Genomic DNA, 25,393 nt, shown 5'->3' with positions numbered 1-25,393 from the left:
CAACATCCTGGAGCTACAGTCAGTATTCTGGGCCCTTACGTCGTTCCTTTTGTCTCTGAAGGGCAAGGTGGTGAGGATCTTTTTGGACAACACCACCACAATGTTCTACATCAGGAAACAGGGGGCACTGGATCCCCAGCACTCCAAGGAAGCAGAGGACTTGTGGCGCTGGGCTGTTGGTCAAGAGATGTTTCTCGTCCCTCTTCACCTAGCGGGAGTCAAGAACACCATTGCAGACTCCCTCAGCAGGGAGTTGCGCTCCTGCCACAAGAACCACATCTTCATCAAGTGGGGCGGGCCCCAGATGACCTGTTTGCGAGGGCCGCGAACTCCAAATGCCAGAGGTTTGCCAGCAGGTTCTGCCAACCAAGGAGCATGGGGGACGTGTTTCCTTTTCGTGGGGAGGCCTGTTTCTGTATGTGTTCCCCCTGTTGCCTCCCCTGCTACGAGTCATCCACCCACTCAGTGCCGACACAGGATGATACTCATTGCCTGGCCATGGCAGATTTGGTATCTGGACCTTCCCAGTCTGTCGGCCGGTAGTTCTGGATTTGCTCACCAGAGAAGGAGGCGCTATCCTGCATCACGACCCAGGGTCGCCTGACCTGGAGGGGTTGGCTCCTGCAGCCCTAGAGTTTGGTGGATACAAGTTTCCTTCGGACTGCAGACAGGTCCTCACCAAGGCCAGGGAATTGACTTAGAAGTGCTACAGCCGGGCCACCAGGGGGCGCACAGGCAATGGCAGCCTGAACACGCCGCTCCCGCCGTAACTGGGACACGAAGAGGGATTGAGCCCCCCCCCCGTGACCCCCCCACGAGAGATCTACGGCTCACGGGGCCCGTGAACCTCGAGTGCCCCCCGAGGCGAAGGAGCGGCATCCGGGGACCCCCGGGGGCCCGAGAACGAGCTCTGCGGCCCGAGGGGAGGAGCCCCGGGGAGCTCCAGGCAGCATCACACCCATCGAGAGGGGAAGCGGCGGCCTGCATTCGGAGGCGCGCGCGATCCCCTCACTCCCCCGAACACGGAGCGCGCCGGCGCCCCGGCAGAAGACCCGCCGGCGACACCCCCGCGGCACCCTGCCGAGGAGCCGTCGCGGAGGGGGGAGTCCCCCGCTGAGGAGTTGGGAGAAACGCGGGCCGCGACCCGCGTAGGGAGAGGCGGCCTGCCCGCGCTCCCGAACTCGGCGCCGAGGTAGGTGGGGGAAGCCCATCCCAGCCCCCACGCAACCCTCAAGGACCCCGGGGGACCAGCTGCGGGACGCATCGGTGGGCTCGGAGGGGCGAGTCGGCCCCGCCCCCCCCTCGCGAGCCCCCCCGGGGAAAAAAAAAAAAAAAAAGTCAGGAAGACGCGGGGGGACACAAATCTATTGGAGGGGAGTACCCTCGAGCCCATCACTCTCTTAGGTGGAGGCCCCTGGGCTCAACCCCAGGGCGAGTGCCCGCCTGGGGGCTCTCGCTGAAGGAGTCGCGCCTGAGAGCCCCCCAACAAACCGCGATTGGACGACCATAGCCGCTCCCCCCCACCCTAAGAACTACCTCCAAAGACAGAGGCCACAAGGGGGGGAGGGGGTGTGAGGCCCCCACCGGAGGTCGGTGGGGCGAGTGCCCGCCCACGAGAGGCCCCCCACAGAGGGCCACACCAGAAGGCGAGAGAGCGCGTTCCCCGACCGGGCTCTGTCCCTTACCCCTAGGGACGCATCAGCGGAGGGGAGAAGCAGGAGGACCGAATGAGTTGGCGCCATACCCTCCAGGAGTACCGCTACCAAGGCACCAGCAGGGAGAACAGCGACCCAGACCAACGGGCCGGCATGTCTCATTCCGAGACCCCACCCCTGCCCACCCTCACCATGGAAAAGGGCTTTGCCTCGGTCTTGCAGGAGATCAGGGACATGCGGGCAGACATCGCCCAAAAAATGGAAAACATGGACCGCAGAGTGGACAAAGTCGAGGATAGACTGTCACAACTAGAGTCCAACCAGTCCTCAGCAGCGACCCAGGAGCTGGACACGGCCCTGAGACTAACGGCCCTGGAAAAGAGAGATGAGGAGAGGGCAAGACAAATGGACGACTTTGAAAATAGAGAGCGGAGGAACAACCTCAGGATTTTCGGGGTGCCGGAGTCGGAGGGGGAGACGGAAAGAGACTTAACCAGGGTGGTGAAGGACATCATTACCCTCCTCTTCTCGGATGAGATGACAACCGAACCGACGTTTGATCGGATCCATAGAGCGGGGGGAAGAGCTGGGGGCCCCCGGTCAATTCTGGTCCGCTTCCACTACTACACTGAAAAAGCGAAGGTCCTGGAGGAGGCCAGGAAATCTAGGGAGATAACCTATAACAACGCTCAGGTGGCCATCTTCCAGGACCTCTCATCATACACGCTGGCCAAACGGAGGATGTGCCGCCCACTGACCCAGATGCTGAAAACAAAGGGGGTACGCTACAGATGGGGGTTCCCCTTCTCCCTCATGTTCGAATACGAAGGCCAACGAGTGAACCTGATCACAGAGGAAGATATAAGGGGAGCAATACAGGAATATACAACGGACCCGACCCCGCGAAGGGAACCCTCCGGGTTCGCCGCGGATGAAGCCAGAGCGCGCCGGTCACGAGGAGAGAGGAGAAAAAAGACTGGCCCACGGAAATTCAAAAAATTGAACCCTCCATCCCCATCGACGGACAGGAATGACACGGATCCCAGCCAGGGTGGAGCGGGACTGTCGGACCCGGGCGAGGAAGGGAGCTGAGGCATCTCACGGCAGGCGTCATCAGCCTCGGGGGAACTGTGTAAAGAATTCACCACGGGGACTCACCATCTGTTCCGGCCTGCAGACAGGCCGGGCTCCAGGACCATGGGGTCCGAACGTTTGTGGACCCTCCCGGAACAGCAAGTATGAGAGTTACATTGAGGGGAGGGAGAGGGGGTAGGGGGGGCTCATGGAGGCTCTAATTTGGATATTCACCCAGCAGGAGGCGGTAGGCTGGTGGTCCGGCCAGTTACCAACAATGGTAGAACTATTTGGCTGGACGCCGGGGTGGGGGGAGGGGGGTAGGGGGTTTGTTGATATTGTTACGTTCACAGGGGGGACCAGGGGTCAGTTGGGGAAAGGTTACAGGACCACCTGGGGGGGAGGGGGGGAAGGGAAATGGGAGATCAGAGGATAACACGAAATGAGCCGGACAAGGAAAGTGCCACGAGTCAGCTATCCGGTAGCTGGTTATTCTTAGAAAATGGCTGAGGATCTGCCTACCCTGGGCGTGGGCTCCCTCAATGTGAGGGGACTGAACACCCCCACCAAAAGATCCCTGGTCTGCAGGGAATTCAGGAGGGCTAAACTAGACGTGCTTTTCCTTCAGGAGACGCACTGGGCAAAGGGGAAAGAACCAAAGCTACGAGGGGGGGGGATTGGAGAAGTCCTCAGCGCCTCCCACAAGACCAAGAAAAGGGGGGTGGCCATAGTGCTAGCGAGGGACATTGGCTTTGAAGTAGAAGCCTCACTGAAAGACCCAGAGGGACGATTCCTGCTGACGAGGGGCTCCCTGCGGGGCTCCCCTTTAACACTTGCAGTTGTGTACAGCCCCAATGAAGGCCAGGCGCAATTTTGGGAGGGAGTGAAGGACAGACTGAAACTATTCGTACGCGGGCCAATGGTGGTGGGGGGGGACTTTAACATGGTCCTGGACCCGAAAATTGATAGGAAACGCTTGGAATCCCAACCCACCAGGGCTGCAGACGAAATGATGGCCCGCTCCTTCCAAAGGGCGAACACAGAGCTGGGCCTAGTGGACACCATCCCGACCCCTAGGGCAGAACACCCCTCCTTCACATACTATTCTGCAATCCACACATCATACTCCCGTATAGACTACATCCTGGTAGACGAGTCCCTGCGCCCATATGTCTCTGGCTATGAGGTAGACCCGGTCCCCTGGTCCGACCATGACCTGGTCCGTACCACCATTATAGGGGAATGGCGAGGTGGCAGAAAAGGGCGATGGAAATGCAACGACTCCCTGCTGAAGGACGACGTCCTGGTGCAGGAAGTGCAGGACGCCATTGTGGAATACTTTAAGCTGAACGACAATGGCGAGGTGGGTGCGCACGTGCTGTGGGACGCCTTCAAGGCGACCTTACGCGGGGTTCTCATAAGAATGGGGGCTCAGAAAAAAAGGGAAAGGGAGGCCCAAGAAAAATCCCTTAGGGAAAAGATCGCACAGATCCAGCCGGGAGGCCCCCCGGAGGCACCCTTGGCTATGGAACAGATCACGGCCCTAGAAAATTACAAACTCCAATTGAAAGATCTCTTGTTGCATAAAACTGAGCGCAACCTCCAGCTAGTGAAACAAAAATACTATGAGAAGGGGGATAGAGCCGATAAAATCCTGGCCTGGAAACTCAGAGAGGTCCAGCGAAGCAGAATGGTGAGGGCGATCAGAAACGAACAGGGCTCACTAGACCATAGCACCCCAGTCATAGGAGCGGCCTTCCGACGCTACTATGAACAACTATATTCTTCAGAATATGCCGGGGAGGACACTCAGATTGAGGAGTTCCTGGACTCCATTCAGATCCCGTCCTTGACAGGCGAAATGGCAGGAGGTCTAGAGGGAGGGGTCACAGAGGAGGAGGTGGAGAATGCAATCGGTGGGATGAAGGCGGGAACGTCCCCGGGGGAAGATGGGTTCTCAGTACTCTTCTATAAGAGGTTCCGGTCGATTTTGGCCACACACCTGGCGAGGGTGTTCAATGCAGTACTGGAGGGGGGCACCCTGCCGGAAACGATGATGAGAGCCATCATAGTGGTACTGCCCAAGGAAGGAAAGGACCCCACTGACTGCTCCTCCTACCGCCCGATCTCCCTCTTAAACATAGATGTAAAGATCCTAGCCAAGGTGATGGGTACACGGTTAGAGGGGATAATGCCCAAATTAATACACGGGGATCAAGTGGGGTTCGTGAAGGGCAGGCAGGGCTCAGATAATATCAGGAAGACTATTGACCTAATCCACTATGCCCAGGAATCAGACCTAGAGGCTAGTTTGCTTTCCTTGGACTCCGAGAAGGCATTCGACAGGGTCGAGTGGAGGTACATGCAACTCCTCCTCCGTCGAATGGGCTTCGGGCCTCACGTCAGGACCTGGGTCTCTGCCCTCTATGAAGCCCCAACAGCGAGAGTGCAGGTGAACGGGGAACTCTCTGACCCATTCCCCCTCACGAGGGGAACACGACAGGGGTGCCCACTCTCTCCGTTAATATACGTCTTGACGATGGAACCTCTGGCCATAGCGGTCCGGGCCCACCCCGACATCAAAGGGATCAAAAGGGGAGAAGTAGAGTTCAAGCTCTCCCTGTTCGCTGACGACATCCTAGCATACTTGGTGGAGCCCAGCTCCTCGCTCCCCCCCCTACTGCGGCTGATGACAGCCTTCGGGCAGTTCTCGGGACTAAAAATAAATGCAGCAAAATCAAAGCTCCTACCCATGAGGGTCCAGGACCCGAGGTTGGACCCCCGGGACAGGTGTGCGGGGATTGCGGTGGGGAAGGATTCCATCAGGTACCTGGGGGTAACCCTGACCAGAGATCTCTCGAGACTGGCCCCGGTGAACTATGGGCCTACCTTGGCGGGGGTTACGTCAGATCTGAGGAGATGGGGTGGGATGATTCTGTCCTGGTATGGGCGCATGACAGCGATAAAGATGAACGTTCTGCCGAGAATACTATACTTATTCACCGCACTCCCAACGGAGGTCCCCACCCAGCTGCTCCGCGATCTACAAAAAGCAATCCGCGAGTTTATATGGCAAGGGCGGGCCCCGAGGATAGGAAAGGCCACTCTAACACTACCCAGAGAGGAGGGCGGGTTCGGGCTACCGGATTTCCTCCTTTACTACCGGGCAGCCCAGCTGCGGGTCTTGCTGGAGCACATGAAGGAGGGGATGGGCACCTACTGGTCATACCTTGAGGATATGGATGCCCACCCTCTGAAAGTGCGCGACCTCCTGTGGCTGCCGCGCAGACTCATCCCTATCAAACTGAAAGCCCACCCAACCCTGGGAATACTTTGGACACTCTGGAAAGAGGGACCCACAACCTCATACCTCACGACATGGCCCTCTCCAATGTCATCGCTTTGGGGCCACCCTCTCAAACTAGGCAGCAGAGGTTTCAGGAGTGCCCAGTCCTGGTCGGACGGGGGTCTGGAATGGGCGGGACAACTGTTCAAAGAGGGCGAGTTCCTCGAATACGAGGCCCTGCGAGACGCACTGGGGCGGGAGTCCCTTTCAATCTTTGAATATCTACGCCTGAAAGGCATCCTTTGCGACCAATCATGGGGCCAGAACCTACGGAGACAGCTGACCCCCTTCGAAAAATTTCTGGACACGGCCACATCAAGGAAGGGGGCGGTCTCCAAAATGTACCGAATACTGAACACCGTTAACTTGGAGGGGAGAAGAGGGTTCCGAGGGTTTTGGGATGACCTGGCGGGAGAACCACTTACAGAGGAGGCGTGGTCCAAAGTCTTTAAGATAGCATTCCATGGGAACCTATTTACATCGGACATGGAACACAACTTCAAAATCTTACAGGGCTGGCACAGGGACCCGTTGAAACTGTCCAGGATGTTTTCGGGAGTGTCCCCCAGGTGTCCAAGGGGCTGTGGCCAAGTGGGGTCGAGGGGGCACATGTGGTGGTCCTGCCCCAAGGCGCAGGAGTTCTGGGAGAAAGTACGGGGGTGGATGGCCGAGGTCACCGAGGAACAAATCCCACTCAACCCCCTAACGATGTTGCTGGGCCTCCCCCCGGAGGACACTGAACTGTATAGGTACCCAAGAATGTGGGAGACGATGTTACGGGCGGGTAGAGTGGCCCTTGCACAAAGGTGGAAGAGCCCAGAGACCCCATCCAAAGAAGACTGGCTTAAGAAACTCAAAAACATGTTCTTAATGGATAAACTGACGGCCATGGTAAATAATGAACTGGGCTCCTTTCAGGTTAACTGGTATGGGGTCTATGGGGCATGGGGTTGGGACCCCCACTGACAACATGAGAACACTCTGGCGAGTTGGCGGGGGGTAGGTTTGGAATGCCTCAACCAAGAATGTAGGAGTAGCCCAGGACCCGGGAGACAGCGGATCCCATCCAGCCAATTTGGACGTGAGAGCATAGCATACCTCTGTGGCAACGTACAATGAACTACGATGACAGCCCCAGCTGTCCGACTTGCGAAGTGACTCTGATCTGGGGGGAGGGGAGGAGTTGGGGTGGGGGGGGAGGGGGGGGAGGGAACCTGGGGGTTTTATGACAATGTTAAAAGTGATGATAACAACGCTCCCAGCGTTGCCGTTTGTTTTTTCCTTCTAAAAACTACTAATAAAACCAAAGTTAAAAAAAAAAAAAAAAAAAAAAAGAAGTGCTACAGCCACAAGCGGAAGCACTTTGCTACATGGTACCGGTCGCAGAAGATTACCCTGTTGGTCCTGTGAATCATGCAAGTCATCCGAAGGCCTTGTCCAAGGCTTCCATCTCAAGGTGGCTCTCCGGCTGCATCATGCACTGTTATCGGTTGGCGAACCAACCGCTGCCCGGCCGTCTGAGAGCCCACTCCACCAGAGCTGTCGCTGCGACGACGATGTTCCTGTCTGGTGTGCCCCTGCTAGACATCTGCAGGGTGGCTACGTCGTGATCCATGCGCACCTTCATGCGATTCTGCTGCATTAACAGGGATTCCAGGGAGGAGTCGGAGTTGTTTGAGCAGTGCTACGCAACCTGTTTGCTTGAGGTGTCTGTTCCAGAGGTAAGGGTTGATTGCTTCTTTTGAGCCTTGCCACCTCCTGTGGTTGTAATGTTGTACTGCTATGTATTCGGTATTCATGAGCATGTGAATCCACGCTAGACCCCATGCTGGAGAACGAAGACGTTACTTACTGTTATTCTCCAGCATGGGTCTGGCATGGATTCACATGCAAAACCTCACTCTGAATCCTCTGCGGCCCATCTTGGTCATACTGCCACTTTATGTGCTTCCCATATCTGAAAATTGATGCTGGAGGAGGGGCTTAGGGAGAGGACTGTCATTGGATGGGACAGTATGACCCAGAGGACAGTGATTGGTTTAGGGCAGAAATACAGTTTGTAAGTGAAACTGTTTTTCTTTTAGTGAGGATTCCTAGCCTGACAACTGGGAATATTCATGAGTATGTGATTCCATTCTGGAGAGCAATAGTTAAAGGTAAGTAACTTGTTCCTTATCAACACAGACAATACCTTGGCCATGGTTTACATAAACTGGGCGGCACCCACTCAAAGCCAGTCTTCTCACTGTTAAAATATGGTACCGGTGCAACAGGACACATTTTTTTCAGGGTGCTGCATATGCCAGGAGGGAACAACCATGTTGCAGACAATCTAAGCAGAGTACTAATGCAAGTGCATGGATGCAAAATTAACTTATTTGTTCAACATGAGGGCATCCGTCTGTGGACCTGTTTGCAACTGCAGAGAACACAAAATGCTCAGCCTTTGCATCCAGGTTCTGACAACAAGGGTCTCCCCATCCCACCCCCAGACACCAGTGCTTCACAAAGTGGTACAGCAACTACTACAGGAACATCTAACAAAGATTATCTTTGCTCCAATGTGGGCCGGACAAATGTGGTACCCTCGCGTCTTGATAATACGAGTGCATCCACCAATGAAATCATGTCCAATTTGTAAACTCCTGATGCAGCAACAGCATCCGATAACGCACCCAAACCTGTTGTGAGGGGTCAGAAATGTGAGGACAACTTGATAGAGATTTTTCATAAGATGCAATTTTTTTAAGTCAAAAGGGTTTGACAAACACCTCATTTTCCCTACCCTAACAAGGATTTCCCGGCCTATCAAAAAAAACTAAAGGTAACACTCTAACAAAAGGAATACGTCCCTCACTCTTCTACATACAACAAACTTAACAAGGTAATGTTTGGCAATTCACATGTAAAATAAATAAGTTATTTTCAATATAAACCTTTATAACTGTTTCTCCTTGGAACCTGGGTGAGATCCCCTTCCCCAGATTCAAACGGGATCTTCAATCAACAGTTCAATATATGATAATTCTGTCTTGCAACAAAGTTCTTATGATAAATTTCTTCTCCTTCCAAGAAAGTCTCTTACTTGGACTTTGGCCAACAGTTCAAAATGTTCAACAAGTCTTTATCGCTCCACTTGTGGCAGAGTTCAACATAAACAAGACTACTTCCACAGTTTGTCTGTATCAACAAATCAATGTTTGTCAGGATGATTACACAACAGTTCACAACATACTTTTGTGGGCTTGCCACTTCTTGAGTAGTACTTCAATTAATTCGTCCTTGTCCACTCACCTGCCAGGACTATTAATAGGGGAGGAAGGATGGCTCAGAGGCAACGCGTTTGTCTTGGAAGCAAGACCACACAGCGCAGCACAGGTTTGAATCCCAATCCCATGCTGAGAAACCACTCGTTGGTATTGAGCGCATTATAAAAACAATTATAATAATACAAAGTCCCTTGGCCTCGTGAACTCACCTGCCAGGACTCAATTAAAAACTAACACTACAAGTACTTCTGTGGTAAAGTTTACTTCAAACAACTTAGCAAAGTCTTATGACTTTCCACATCAGTTTTAACTACTTCTTCTGGGAAGACATGAAACACATTGGTGCGATTTGTTCCACACGTGTGATGGCTGCATGCAATGCAGGTTATGCTCCTCTCTTCCTGAATAGTTTCTATCAGGAGGGCAGCTCTCCTGCCACTCTAGTTTACCCACTGTTAGATTAACCAAGGGCTAATAATGGTTTTCTCTCACACTTGTTCTTCTTTGGCTTAGACAATGATTGTTTAGGTCAGTTCCAAATATTGCTTCTTTCTAATGGATAGTGTCCTCCCACGTATTCCTCTTCTTTGATATGTTATCCAGCTTCAGCTGCTTCGGAAATTATGTTTCGGCAGAGGGCGCTGTGTGTAGATGGCGTTGACTCAATGTCCCTGAAAGGCCTCCATCTCGAGGATGTCATTGAAGGCATATATAGCACGTGCATCACTCATTGGCTTCAGTTCTGTTTTTCCGCAACAGCTTTAGCTTTGAGAGATACGGTGCGCTTCTTCACTTTTGTGGCGACTTTAGTATTTCGAGAAATCGAAATCTCTTCATCGACACCGACAAACCCGAAGACCGGGTTCAAAAAGTGTTCAGGATTGTGGGTCGAAAATGTCTTGGACCGATCCCCATCAAATCTGTTTGTGGTGCCTCGGGGCAGACTGTAACACCTTGGACTGCTCCAGGTGTCAGTCTGACTGGAAAGGCCTTGGATGAATGTAAGGGCAAGTTGAAGGTAGGTTGAATCCCTAAATCTCCTACCCAGACCAAGAAACCTTCGACTGACGAGTCGAGAGGTGACTCTCCTCGGAGGAAGAAGGCCAAGCGAACGAGATTCGAGGAGTGGTCCCACCACTCTACTTTGTCCTTGAAGCAGTCTAAGAGAACGCACCATTGGTCGACTTCGATAACTTTGTCGTCGGACGCTTCTCCGAGAGGGTTTCCTTCCCAACAAAAACGTCCACTCCGGCCGAGTTGGAGGCCTTCAGAGCTGAGATGCTAAAAATATTTGAAAAACAAAAGCCTCCAAGCCATGCTCCTACCGCGCCTTTCAAAGAAGCCAGGAAGGAAAGGGCTCGACCTAAATCCCACACGATCTTGAGCCTGGGACGAAGGCTCGATCCTCATCAAGAGCTGTCGAGGCCTCGATCTGATAGTCTCATCGAAGGATCAGTCGAGCCGGAAGCATAAGTCGAGGTCGTAGACACCTTTGACGCAGCGGCGCCTTCAACGCCAGCCAAACCGTCGACATTGATGCCATCTGCGCCATCATTGCCAGCTGCGCCATCGATGCTAAGCGCCCCAATAAAATCTATGGCACCAATGAAGAAAGTTTCAATGACTCTTCTATTGTCGAAACCATTATTTGCAAAATCCCTCATTCCTGAGAGAGCCTATGTACCGCTACCGAGGAAAGACTAAGTCTTTCTTCGATTTATGAAGAGAATGAGCAGTGAGATGAAGAGGCTCCATTTGGTACGCCAAATGTATCTGAGTTTTATTGCAGAGGAATCCAGTTTGAGGGACTTCTTACAACCTACAGACTGCAAGTAGGGTGGATACCTTACCTGAGTTGGAGTTTGGGAGACCAGAGGCTGGGAAGCATGCAGATGCGTCCTACAGACAACTCATGTCTAAGGTAGTGGACTACACGGGGTGGAGTAGACCTCCATTGCCATTCCAACAAGATGATCTAACAGACATCTTAGATAAGGGTCCTCCGTCAGAACCCATATTACCATTTCATATTGCTTTGCAGAAAAGGGTGGCGACAAATTGGGAAACACTGGAAACTAATCCGGCTGTAAATAAGAACTTGACCAAGAAATACAGCCCTTCCAGTAGTGACCCTGACTACCTGTCAAAACGCCCCACTCCAAAGAGTCTGGTGGTGCAGGCACTCACTGCAACATTTTAGCAAGCGGCTTACCCTACCATCCTTCCAGATAGGGATGACAAACGAGTAGATGGATGGGCAAGGAAGGTATTTTCTGCAGGGAGTATGGCACTCAAATCTGCCAACTCCACATGTGCCCTCGCAAAATGTACGTTCACTCTATGGGACTGCATTGAAAGAGATGGGTTCTTAGCCATAGTTAGAGACGGCAAAGAAGCCATGTGAGAGTCTTTTCAGTCGGGTTTGGATTCTGATGATAACATCCGCAGAACCATGGCTACCAGCACCGTTTTGCGCAGGTTTGCCTGGTTGCGGAAGTCAGGTTTTACACGTGGTGTGCAGTCCACACTTCTCAACATGCCCTTTTGACGGGTCTCACCTTTTGGCAACAAGACTGATGAGAGACCTGAGAAGTTGCAGACCTCGAAGGTGGCAGACAAATCTTTAGGCACCACCATCAGGCAACCTCAGCCTTTTCGACCTAGTGGCCAACCTTGGAGGGGTAGATGTTTTTGCTACTACTTCTCAGGTGGAAGGGTGAGAGGAATGGCCAGTCAAAGGGGCCAAAGATGATTTCCTCGTGGTGGACGAGGAAGGGGTCTTGAGACACAGCTCACCAGTTGGAGGCAAACTGTCTCAGCATCTAGAAGAATGGCCCACGGTTACTGTCATCCTTTTATACAGAGCCCTCAGAACAATCCACCGGGGAACCACTCTTTGAGGTTTCCAGATCCGCTCCTTGTGCAGGAGATTTTAACCCTGCTAGAGAAAGGTGCTATAGAACCAGTGCGTGTAGCGGAGAGGAACAAGGGTTGGTATTCCCCTTATTTCCTGACACCCAAGAAGGACGGAGTACTGAGACTCCTCTTGAACTTGAGATACTTGAACAAGTTCCTCAGGAAGGACAAGTTCAAGATGGTCACACTTTCTCAGATCCTTCAGGCACTCCAACTCCAGGATTGGTTGGTGTCATTGGACCTTCACGATGCTTATTTTCATGTGCCAATCCATCTCAAGCACAGAAAATAACTGAGGTTTGCAGTTGGCAGTTCTCATTATCAATTTCGAGTTCTGCCATTTGGGCTGGCCTCCGCCCCAAGGGTTTTCACCAAACTAATGGCGGTGGTGGCAGTGAGTCTCATGAGAGGGGGATTCACGTCTACCCCTACCTGGACGATTGGCTGATCGGGGCACTTTCTCCAAAACAAGTCCTGGATCATCTCAAGTCGCTTACCACTCCCTTCAGACTGGGCTTCTCCCTCAGAAACTCCAATTCATCTGAGCTGTTCTGGATACATCCTTGGGAAAGGGCTCGCCACCCGCGGTGAGGGCTCAAAACATTCTTCAGATGGTCATCAAATTTCAAAGTGCCCAGTGTCTCCCAGTGTCAAGATCTGAGGTCCACGTGGATTAGTATACCTCCGTCCCCAAGCACCAGTCAGAGAGGAAAAAAAACTTGCTGACCGGTTATTGGGGCCACAGGTGGAAGGAACAGGAAACACTGGATCCCGGATGGCTGCAAAGGAAACACAAGGTTAGCTTAATAGACACAGGGTATCCACAACAAGCATCAACAGACAGGCAGAAAAACACCTACCCTTGGGATGACCGATGAAAGTTTGGAACCTAACTGTGGCCCCCCCTCCCCCGTGAAGGTGTGGCGGGTTGGGTCAGAGGAAAGGAAAGGGAACGTCTATGTAGCAGGGTCCAGCATGGTCAGGAAGTAACATCCGGAACAAAGGCTTGATTCCAGATGAAAAAGTACTTGAATCAAAGGGGTAGAAAATAATGCAATCCAGGAGAGCAAATCTACAGGTCTGAGCAGTTCAGGTACGCAGTTCACAATAAACCAAATCCAAGGGGCAAATCCAAGAGCAATCCAAAAAGGCAAAATCCAAAGTCCAGGCAATACAATTTGGCAGTCCAAATCGGATCCAAGAAACAAAACCAAGCACAATCCAAGAGAGTTACGAGGTCCGGAATCCAAAAGGTCAAAAACAGTGAAGCACAGAGCACAGGAAGAGCTGCACGCCGTATGAACAGCTGAGAAGCAATGATTGAAAGGACTGATCCCTTTTTTATTGCGTTCTTCCGGGTCACTTGACCTTCCTCCTTGAGGCGCCGTGTCCAGCAGGAGACCGCAAAGGAGAACGGAACCCCCGCTGCACCTGCAGGCGCCAGGCTAAGTCCGAACATGACCGCGGAGACAGGCGCCAGGGAAATCCAGGAGCGCGGCACCCACCCGGAGGCCGAGCGAACGCAGCAGCGGAGGAAACCCGCAACCTGCTATGCCGCCGGGCTAGGTAGGTGTGAGGAGGGCATGACACCCGGCCTTTGTTTATTTTCTTTTTTTTTTTCTTTCTTTTTGAGGTTGCTCAGTCTCATAGCATCCTGCATTTTTCTGGTGCCAGAGGCCCACCTGAGAATGAGATTCCTTTAAATGACCTCCCAAGAACACAATGGTCCCATTTATCAGGAAAGATGTCGGATTTACAGGATCTTTGGTGGACCTGCCAGGACAACATTCTAAAGGGAGAACAATTTTGGCAACCATGGCCGGAGAGAACAGTAGATACAGACGCCTCACTCACGGGGTGGGGAGCCAACACCAATGATCTGACAGTCAGCGGTCGTTGGTCTCCATCGGAGTCCAAACTACATATCAATCTTTCTGGAGCTGAGGGCAATCAGAGTAGCGCTGAAGGCCTTCCTGCCCTCTGTACAGGGAAAGAATGTCCTGATAATGACAGACAACATAGTGGCCATGTACTACCTCGAGAGGAGGTGTAGGGTCACTACCACTGTGCAGAGACGCAGTGCAGGTCTGGTACCGGGCAATACAAGAAGGAATCTCCCATCGGCAGATCACCTAGCCAGAGAGAGAACACGGCAGCGCACGGTCTGAGCAGGCAGAGCACAGTCTCCCACAAGTGGGAACTAGCTCAGGAAGTCCTTAAAGAGATCTTCACCCTTTGGGGAACCCCTCAAGTGGATCTGTTTGCGACCGGTGTCAACAGGAAGTACAAACTGTACTGCTCCAGGGAATATCCTCCAAGAGGAGCTCTCGGAGACACATTTGTGGTGGACTGGGAATTTCCACTCCTGTATGCCTTTCCTCCAGTACCCGTCATTCCTCACGTGATCAGGAGGTTGAGAAAGTTTGGGAAACAACTGATCCTAATTGCCACGGATTGGGCCAGGAGGATGTGGTACCCAGACCTTCTGGACATATCCATCTGTCCTCCAATACGTCTTCCACAAAGAGGACCTTCTCTTGCGAAAGGAGGGTCGGGTTCTCCATCCAGAAGTCAAGACACTCCACTTTCACGCTTGGTTTCTGAAAGGTTGAGATACAAGGATTGGGACATCCCGGATAGAGATTTTGCTTTCGTCCAGAAGGCCAGCAACAAAGTCTTTCTACGGTTGCCATTGGAATAAATTCTGCAACCGGTGCAGAGAAAATAATGTAGATCCTTTTCTATGTAAAACACCAGATGTTTTCTTTTCTGCTATCTTTAGCTAATCTGGGGCTCCAGATTAGTACAATTGTTTGGCGGGGCTGTCCATATTTAATCGCTCGTTGGAGGAATATTCATGCTTCAAAATTCCACTGGTGACACCATTTCTAAAGGGGCTCACCAACGTGTTGCCCCCATATCCGTTCCAATTTGGGATGATAATCTGGTTCTAACATTTCTAATGTGTGCACCTTTTGAACCTTTACATTCATGTCCCTTAAGGTTGTTAACCTTTAAGACCATACTATTGGTAGCTTTAACATCAGCCCTTAGAGTGAGCGAGTTAGTCACTTTCGTCCAACCCACCCTTTACTATCTTCCACAAGGAAAGGGTTGTTCTAAGGGTTAAACCTTCATTTTTTTTTTACCCAAAATCATTTCTGATTACCACATAGGACAAACATTTTTTTGCCTTATTTCTATCCCCTCCTCCTAGCAAGAGGAGGAGAGACTACATAGGTTGTACCCTCGTAGAGCATTAAGCTTTTATATATCTAGAATGTCAACTCTATATTGATGATCAGCTGTTCATTGGCTATACGGGCCACAAACTGGCTCAGGCTGTCTCTAAGCAGACCTTGTCAAGATGGATCATTCTGGCCATTTCAGAATGCTACAGGTTGGCAGGGAAAGATCCTCTGGAAGGTTTAAGGGCCCATTCCACCAGGGGCACGGCTACCTTTCACAGCCCTGAAAAGGGGTGTCCCAATAAAAAATATTTGCGAAGCAGCAACGTGGTCTACTATCCACACATTCACAAAGCATTACTGCCTGGAATCTTCCCTCGGTCACGATGGTAGCTTTGGTAAAGCAGTCCTGCTCTCGGTTCACAAAAACAATTAAAATACAAATTGACTGGTGGCAAGTATTGTTTGATGAAACGGAGAAAATGAACAGTTGCCCTAACATTCTTTTTAGACGCTTTAGAACTGCGGCTTAGTAATTGTGATAACGAAGTCACAAAGACAAAGGAGACCGCAGTCGGCATATAATAATGTGCAGCCTTTTATTGGATTTGAAATGTATTTGTGATGTAATATTTACATTGAATGAAATCATATTTTAAAGGTTTGTAATAAACCATATAAAATAAAAACAAATACAAATTGTACTCCCTCCACCAAATCAAATATTGCTTTTGGAGTCTATCAAAGATGAGCAATATGTGGGAGGGCACAATCCATTTGAAGAACAAGTTACTTATGTCATGCCGCCGTCTTTTGGTGGTCGCTGGCGGCTATGGAAGGCTTGGCGTTGGCGGTGCCATTAGAATGTCCCGTGTTTTGTCTTTCACTTCCTGGTTTGATGGTCTAGTCTTTTCCCTTGTTTTCTCCTTTCCGTATTTAGCCACGCCCTTCTCTGGGCTCGGTGCGTTGCAACTTTGTTTCCTTTCGCTTTGTTGCCGTGCTACTCCTTACCTTTGCTCCGTACCTGTTCTGCTTTTCCTCGTGCGGATTTTCCCTCCGTGCTAGCTCCTCCTCCCTTCTCCTTCTGTTTCCCCGTCCTTACGGTTCCCGCACCGTATTGGGTTTCTCCCCTCCTTGCTGCCTTCTTTTTTCCCGGACCGCTTCCCTGGTCCCTGTCGGTGCTTCCTTTACAGTCCTATTGCGGTGCCTGCTTTTTCACTGGTCCTTTGCACTGCCCCCTGCTCATTACTCTCCGGTCCTCAGCTGCATTGTGGAACTTGTACCTCCATCTCCGAGGTTACCTGCTGCTCCTGCTCGTCTTACCTGCAAGTCCGGACGTCATTTGTCATCGCGTCCTGAACGGAATCAGTTTCAGCAACATCCGTAGAGAGGTTTTTTTAAGCGGCTGCTTTTTTCCTCTTGTATTGGTTCCTGCGGGACGGGGGCCGGCTGCTTCCCTGTTTATCAGGGAATCAGGGTGGCTTCTTTCCGTGGACGGCCGTATCTCTTCACAAAGAAGAAAAGACCCAAGAACAAGACCTCCAGACGAGAACCCTCCTCTGAAGAGACAGGTGAGGAGGAAGGGGAGGTGGACATTGATATATCAGATATAGTAGATAATCCGCTTGCTCCTATCAAACGTGACAACTTACCCCTGGTAACGTTGTTTCGACTGGATGTTCCTCCCACGTATTACTCATCACCCTCTCAGCCTACCCCACAGTTGAATTTCCCATGTTATTACAGCTTTCATTCCTTCAAGGCAGAGTCCGGTCATTCCCGTAGTTATGCAGGTATTTCTGCTGTAAGGGAAAAAACATAACTGAAGCCAACGGGCGTTCCGCGTGCTATATATGCCTTCGATGACCTCATCCTTGAGACAGGGGCCATTGAGGGACATTGAGTCAACGCCATCAACGCACATCGCCCTCTGCCGAGAAATTCCAAAGCAGCTGATAATGAGTAATACTTGTTAAACTGCTTCTCTTCACTCCCCATGGTACACACCGGTCGCAAAAGGAGCGCTCTAGGGACACTCCGGTGCTCGCCTGTCACCGGAGCGCAAATTACAATGGGGGAGGCTTTTCAACTTAACGCTTTCTGCTGTGCAACCGCTGCACACACGGGCTTCAGGGGGAAAGCTTTCAGAAATGCTTCACGTGCGCACCCTCTGCATACAAGGTCTTTGAAGGTAGAGACGCTCTCAGAATCGGCATCCGATCTGCAATCTATGGAGGCTCCGGCATCTCTGTTTTTCTTAAACGTCTGCTGCAACTGCGATGTGGATCTACTGCAATCACGCTGCCGCCCACTTCTTCTTCCTATGGCCTGCACCATAGGGGGTCTTTTATACCTCTGTCCGACTTGGGTGTAGGTCATTAGTACTACCAGACTGCAACTTGCAGTCTAGGGCCTCTGTATTAATCTTCTTCGTCCCAGTACTTTGGGCATTGTGGGACTTGAGGTCCCCTATGTTCAAATTGCCTCTTTTGCTCTGAATGTTTCCAAATTTACCAACTTCATTTCTATTTTTAATGACATCTTCTAAAGCAGTTTTATAAGGATGTAATGAGTGGTTCTGATTTTCAGGGGAGTTGGAATGTGCGAATCTAAGCTGTTAATTTTTTTAGATTTGCATTTAACATTCCCCTTTTGATCAACGGGACCTTAACCCCCATATATGTGGGTGTCTTTATGAGGGGGGGTCTTACTCCCAATAAACTAAGGATTATTCCAGTTTTCACCACCATCATGATTAGCTTTGGGAAAGAAAACCTCCCTCCAACAGCTAGCTATTACATATTCGGTTATCACTGACATTTCTTTCTCTGGGCAGACAAATACTGCGTCCCTCCCAACGGAGTCCTCCTGTTCCCCTGGGGCCATTCTGCTCCCAGGTGATCCTCCCAACTAATACCACCCCCAGGGTCAGGATCAGGTATTGGCTGCCTTCCCCTGGCCACCTGGGAGGTATTTTTGAGGACTCTGCAGGATTCATCACACTTTGTACTATGGACTTGGAGGCCTGGCTCCTAAAGTCCTAGAGTATGGCCATTGCATAGTGGCTGACAGATTTCCCACGTTTGTGTACTGCCACTACAGTCATGGGAAGCTGTAGAAGGGCTCCTGTTTACTGCGACAGTGCTCATGGAGTGCCACTCTCCTTACCCTGATCTCACGGGGGCGTATGATGCCACACACACAAACGTGTTGGGGCTTCAGCTGGTCACATAGGTCAGTACAGTGCCACCAGATGGACATAAAGCGGCACTCTAAATTACAAAGCAGCAGATTGACAAAAGCTCTGCATAGCTAGACTTAAAGAAAAAAGAAAGAAATTAAAAGCAAAATAAGAGGAAGCAAATTTAAATGGGCTAAATACGGTATTGGTTAGGTAAACCGAACCCTAACCATAAGGGTTTCAAATAGGCTGGGGTAGAGCACTAAATTATAGGTTTTAAAGAGGACCAAGAGAGCAATTATCGAATATTCTTATTTTAAAGCTGGGCATGTTAATACCATGTTACTTTGGCGATCTAGTTTTGAATGCTACGTGTTAGGGAGATTTTATTTTGCAAATCTAACCCTCTGAGCTGTGCCTCCCAGGTCTACTTCTGCACTCACTGGAATTTATTTCTATGACCTGGAACTTGAGCGAGACCTTTTAACTCACTTACCTCCTGCATTTACTTTTGTACAGTGAACACTGGCCCCTTCTTTCAAGGTTCTGGTTTAGGGAGACCCCTCCTTTTTGTCCCTATCCTACAATCGCATCACCCACCCTGGGGGCCCTTTTGCAATGCCGTTTGGGTTCACTGGCAAGTCCCTAGACCCAAAAGTACAGGAGTAGTCCTCTCCCTGTTGTGATTGCTTAAAAAAATATATATATTTTACAGTTTGAAGCACAAGGCATCTTCAATGGAGTGCAGTTGGGACACTTTGAGCCCTCTTCTTTTTGTTCAAACTGGCATTTTTGCATCTTTCAAGACCTACTCTGAACAGGCTGGTGGCAGTGTTTAAATTTGTACCTATTTTTGGATACGTTATTCCAGGCTGCTCCTGCAGCCGCAATAATGTACATAAGGGGACCATATGCTCAAAATGGCTACTCTGTTTTAAGCCCTGTTCAAGGAGGCATGTCCTTTGCCATCCTCCTTTTCCAATTGGGGGACGGTCCTGTTTGTCATGCACCTTGCCACGCTTCTGGCAGGAAGCCTGCAAAGGGTCTCCTTTGTATGTGTGCTGGCAGGAAGTGAGAAGGGGGCTGTTTGCCCCAATCCATATTCCTCCAGGGGCTTGTTTGTTGCTGGGAAGATTCTGGGACGCTGGTTGTCCACTATTGAAAAAGCACCTTCAAGTTTGAATGTTGCAGTGTCCTTTTTGGAAGGCAGGGCTCCCCCTCTGCGCATTGTCTGGAAATAAGGAGACCAGATGGACCCAGGTACTAAGTCGACTACTAGAGCTGAAGATATCCTAAGAAGACAACCAAGGGATACCAGAGGACTACTGCAGAAACCAGCACTGGCTCTGCCAATACCACCACATCGCAAACCTTGACATACTCGCCAGCGAACAGCGCTGCGAGGAGCCTTCCTCCCTAGAATGGTGGTATCAACTGGTCACCTGTCCTGTTCTGGGTGCAGGGCCAGTTTTCAGTCCTTGGAGCGTGCACCTTTGCATTTCCTCCAAGGTCCCGAAACCAGATGTACATCGTTGCATGGACTTCGGGTGGCCAAACAGCAGGAACACTCTATGGGCATCCTCCAGGCTCTGGAAATTTAATGTGCTGCCCTCCACCAGTAGACAGGCCTGTGAGAAGACTGCGTTCAACCACTGAGTTACTGAGTGCCTCCTGACTCCCTCTGGGGTCAATGCAGTAAGTTTATCCTCAAAGATCAGAACCGAATCTGAGCCTCCCCCCTCTCCCCAACCCACCCCCACCTCCTCAGTCCCACACTGTCGGAGGTCTCCAGAGGAACCGTTAAGCTGACTGGCAGTGAACACCCTTGAACCTGCAATGCAATGACCCTTTACACTGACTATAGCAGTGAGCCTTATTTTCCCGAGCGATACTGTTGCCTGGGACCCTTCCCAACTTTATAGGGCTTGGGGCCTCAGTTCCCTTGTACCTCTTGTACCTCCCCCACTCCCATTGGGCGTAAAGTTCTGCTTACCCTGGCTCAGGGTGGTGATGTCCAGGTCCGTGCTTCTGTGGTAGCTGTTGCTGCTTTTACTGAAACCCTACTGAAGACTCTTAATGACCTACTTCGCATGATTTTTACCCCTGCACTAACTGTGTTTAACATCTGTTCTCCCTACTTTAGTGAATGCATCGATTGTGTGAATAACTGCTTGTAATTCTGAAGTAGTGTGTAACCCAGAGTTGTATATATCCTGTGTTAACCTTTTCCTTATTAAGCCTACTACATGTTAACTGTGTTACACACCCTTGCCCCTTAGTTCAGCCTTGCTGCTTGGTGAATGTAATTTAAGAGTGGCTTTGCTCAACTGTGGTTGTGAATAACCTTGCTGACCATAGGTTGACTTTTTCAAGTCCTACCCCAGGTAGTGACTTTGAAAACCTCTCCTAACATTAAGATACTGGCTCATTTGAATACTGAGGTTGCAAGCTTTAGAACTTCGGAAAGAAGGGTAAAAATATATGAACAGAAGGAGTAAAAGTGTAGAAAGCTGCATGAAAGAGGCTGTGGTTTTTGATGGCCCTAGGCAGAGAAACGTAGAGGCAATTAATGTATCAATCACTGGTGCGCTTTGCAAATGCACAGTCTGCAGTTCAGGAGTGAAATGAGTGAATGGGAAGATGATTTGGTAATCGTACGCATAGATCTGGGAACGGAAACCAAAATAAGGTTATCTCCCAGAGAAAAAGTTTAAAGAGAAAAATGGGAAGTGCCAAGAGCAGAACCCCATTACATTTCAAAGAATAGAAAGAAGTCATTTTCCGTGTAAGAGTTTGTCTTTGCTAGCACAACATTGGGTGTTTTTAGCATATATGTGTAATGAAGGAAGTATTAGTCCTTGGAGTAGACGCTGTTGAGGATCTTGTGCTGGCGTAAGCGGGATGTGTTTGTGCTGCATGTTAAAGGAGCCATCATGGGGAAGGTGGGTCTTTTGCTTTAAAGTGTCGGATTTTCTTGGAGCCATGGTTGTGCCATAAGGCACGTACAAAACAGCAGAGAAAACCACTCTAATCCTGGTTAAGTAGAGCATGGAAGCACTGGTAAAATTGATCCTCCTAACTTGTATGTGTAGCTGCATACCTTGTGATCTTCCATGGTGAGAAGTATGTGGCCAAGCAGGTGCTGACAGATGTAGATGAGCTGCTAATCACTGATGTCTGTCTTCCTTCTAGCCGTGGTCCAGCAGAAGCAGACGAGCTGATGAAGAAGGTTGGTTTCCGTTATGAAGGAACATACAAATGGGTGAATCCAAACAAACTGTAAATCCCAGCCCACAGACTGAGAGGAAGAGGACACCCATCAGAACAAGAAAGCACTTAGTCTTCAAGGACTTTACATTTCCAAGCACCTATGGCCCCTTCTTCCCAAAGTCAGTCCCTGCAGATTAAGTGGCAGTTTCTTTTTTTTCTGTGGCTTATGGTGAGCCATGGAAGCTGGGAATTTAGTGGGTTGGGTGATTGTGTGTGTGTGTGTGTGTGTGTGTGTGTGTGTGTGTGTCTGAGCTGCAAGCAGACCTGTAATTGCGACTCAATAGGAAGATGTTATGTATGCTCATGTGATATACTGTGGGCCTATAAGCATTAATGAGGCGAGAGGCCAAATTGCTGTGCCATCCCATGGTCCTACTGTTCTAGCCCTATGCGGAACCCAACCTGCAACCTTACCAGAACCCATCTGAGACACACAAGACCATCCCTCCTGAAGCTGTACAGAAACCCTTGTACACTCCTGAGAACTGTTCTGAAACCCTGTGTCTCCCTAAGGCCCCAAAGACACCCTTCCTACATCCTAAAGAAATCTTTTGACTGCAGACTCTTTTGAGGCCGTAAAATAACCACCTTGAAAGCATAAAGGCCCCTTATAAGCAACCTTTTCTGAAACTGGAATCTATCCATTTGAGACCATTCAGGACCACAGCTGTGACGCCAAGGAACTCCAGTTGGATCCTGTACTGTCCCCTTCTCAGGCTCAATAGCACTCCTCCTGTGAACTCAAAGAGACCCAAGACCATAAAGTACCCCTAACCCAGGTCAATTTTCAGACCCTGAATGATTCTTTTGAAGAACCTCCTAGAAAACTCAATTGGCGAAACTCGCCACCGTACCGCCAAAGTACTCTATTATAAATTCTAAAGGACTTGACCTGAAGGACCCATTTTGAAAACGTATGTCCTTTATGGTATGCCAAAAAGCCTGTTCTGAAAACCACACTGGAGCTTTTTCAGGACCCTAGGAGACCGCTTTCAAGACTCTATGAAATGCCTTCTGTGACTCCTATCAGCCTGTTGGAGGGTGGTGTATAGTTAATACTAGAAGCCCTCATTTATGTGCTCCAAAGGCCCCTATTGACTGTGTCCTGAGTATTTTCACAATTTCACCTTTAAAATTCTCTTTTCTCTAATCTAAAACATTTTCCAATTATGTTTAGGTGGATAGAACTAACACGTCTGTCAGAGGTTCATTCTGCACAAACTAAGCATACAACTTTAAATGCTCAAATTGTCTCTTGTGGGTACCAGGTGACAAGTTTACAATACTCATGCTGTTTTCTCATGTGTGCTTTTCCAATCTCTCTGCTCTAGCCTATAGCTTGTGTGTTGTCTCACTGACTGTCCATCAATTAGGTGTCTGCTTGTGTCTCCTGATCAGTGCTTTTAAGAATCCCTGTTCTGAACCTCCAAGGCATTTGTGGTTTTAACCTACATGTTCTCACATTCCAACAACCATTATACTGCTCAGACTTCATTTCCCCATTATCCTCACTGTCCGTCTAGTTTCTTCTGTTGACTGTTGCATTCCAAGTGTGGTTTAAGACTTTTCTGATGTATGGAATGATGTATGTAAAGGAATGCTTTTCCCCTTTGTGGGACTTTGGTACGCCCAGCATTCCAAGCAGCACCTACTTACGCCCGTTCAAGACCTCTTGACTTGCAGCTGCTCTAACTAAATAGAAATTTGTTAATAAATATAGATTTTTGGCAGACTTGTGTTTTGTTTTCTGTGCTTGAAAGTGAATGTATGCCTGCTTCCTTTCCAGTGTCACTTGTGTCGAGGAAAGTCCAGGGTAGAGGCTGCTTTCTCTCAGGCTTTGTTTTATGTGGATAAATGTTTGGTGATAACACTCATCAAGAAACAGAAAAGATATGTCCAGAGCAAAATATGTTTAGAAAAAATGTATCCAAATTTATTAAAGGTGATACAAAAATTGAAAACTAGTGAATAAATCACTCAAAATTATTATACACTGATCATTTTAACATAACAGAACAGCAGCAACAATATGCCGAAAATCGGCTAAAACTTCATCACTCATACTCAACATACATAGTACATACATACACACACAACTCATCATACCGTGGCATACATCCAAAGTACTAAAAACACAGAAAACATGCTAAGAACCAATGGGGAAGAGGAATTCATAACTAGTCCCCATAATAACACTCATTATTGCGGTGTTTACAAACAATAGAAATAATTCACAAACAATCTATTGTCAGGGTGGATAGGAAGAACAAATGCAAAGATCACATCCCTGTAGAATTTTTTCTCTCGACCGGTTTCGACGTGTAGTGGTGGTTAACTGAACGTCTTCCTCAGGAGGTGGGTGTTACCATTCTGAAAAACAAGTACGCAAAAGCGACTATAAGCTACTACATGAAAAAGTCTTTGCCGACTGCCTGTAACATACAATTAAAGAAGGAGAAAAAGGACTGCTGCTAGCAGCCTAAGTTATTAAAAACAATTAAGAACCGTGTATACCATAGTGAAAATAAGCATATACGGCCCCCGCTACAACAGCTGTGTAAACCAGAACAAGAGGGTAAGTGACTCCCAAAAGAGAACCGTGCAAGATGAAAGGGAACCTTCAAGACCATGGTGGATCGGCAACAAGAATGTATATATATAATAATATATATCTAAATACCAAAAAAGCCTGACCAATGGCAATGTCTGTATCTAAAAAGAACTAGTAGTGGACTAACCTGATGAAAACTTAGCTGCTGCAAAAATCTATGCAGTGTAGTGTGGCCAGTCACGCGAGACAATTCAGGACTAAAACATAACCTGAAACCAGAAACAAGACCAGAATGCACTAGGTCAGATAAATAAAAAAATATATATAAAAAAATAAATAAAAAACCTAGGTTCAAAGTGGAGTGCCTATGACTAAGGCAAAAATAATAATAATAGCTCACCTGGAGGGCGCCCCATGCAATTTAAGATGATCCAGCGCTGCATGTATTTGAAAAGTGAAGAGGCAGCGCAACTTAGCCTGAGCCTTCAACGCCGTCTGTAAATGACTACAAAAGTGGCAAAAGAGCTTCATTACAATGTTAAATGGCAAGCAGTGACCCACGGCTTACCAGAGTACAAGGGCACTGCATGAAATGCCTCTAAAAGATCTCCAATAAAATGGGAGGAAGCCTACAGACAACCACACCGTTCTGGGGGATCCAAAAGGTGTTTAAATGTAAATGCACAAAAAGCCCAATAAATCAAATGGAGCTACGAGCACAATTGAAATGAGAAGGTAAACTTAAGGGCAAATGGCAGCTATCTAAGATAAACGGTGCTATGTTTAAATATAAACACACGAAGTGCCAAATAAATCAATTGGAGCAGCTCGCACAATTGAAATGTAATAGTGAGCTCAAAGGCAACAAACAGTAGTCTAAAGGGCGACGCTGCAAAGTTAATTATGCAGAGGACTGAAGCTGAAAAGCTATTAACATTGCAGG

General features: G+C 49.2%; 1 protein-coding gene across 2 annotated transcripts in view; it reads left to right on the top strand.

Moving 5' to 3' along the window:
* G6PD (glucose-6-phosphate dehydrogenase) overlaps positions 1-23,629 on the top strand; it is a 440,636-nt gene extending 417,007 nt beyond the window's left edge. For both annotated transcript variants that reach the window (XM_069645233.1, XM_069645234.1), the window contains exon 13: positions 21,822-23,629. In XM_069645233.1, the coding sequence (XP_069501334.1) occupies positions 21,822-21,912 (91 nt within the window). In that variant the 3' untranslated portion in view covers positions 21,913-23,629. The remainder of the gene's footprint in view (positions 1-21,821) is intronic.
* The last annotated feature ends 1,764 nt before the right edge of the window (positions 23,630-25,393 follow it).

This window comes from Ambystoma mexicanum, chromosome 2p, assembly GCF_040938575.1.
Source record: "Ambystoma mexicanum isolate Mex_15411 chromosome 2p, UKY_AmexF1_1, whole genome shotgun sequence".
NCBI classification, from domain to species: Eukaryota; Metazoa; Chordata; class Amphibia; order Caudata; family Ambystomatidae; genus Ambystoma; species Ambystoma mexicanum.
The sequence above is the reverse complement of the archived record's forward strand: the minus strand, read 5'-3'. Positions and strand labels throughout refer to the sequence as shown.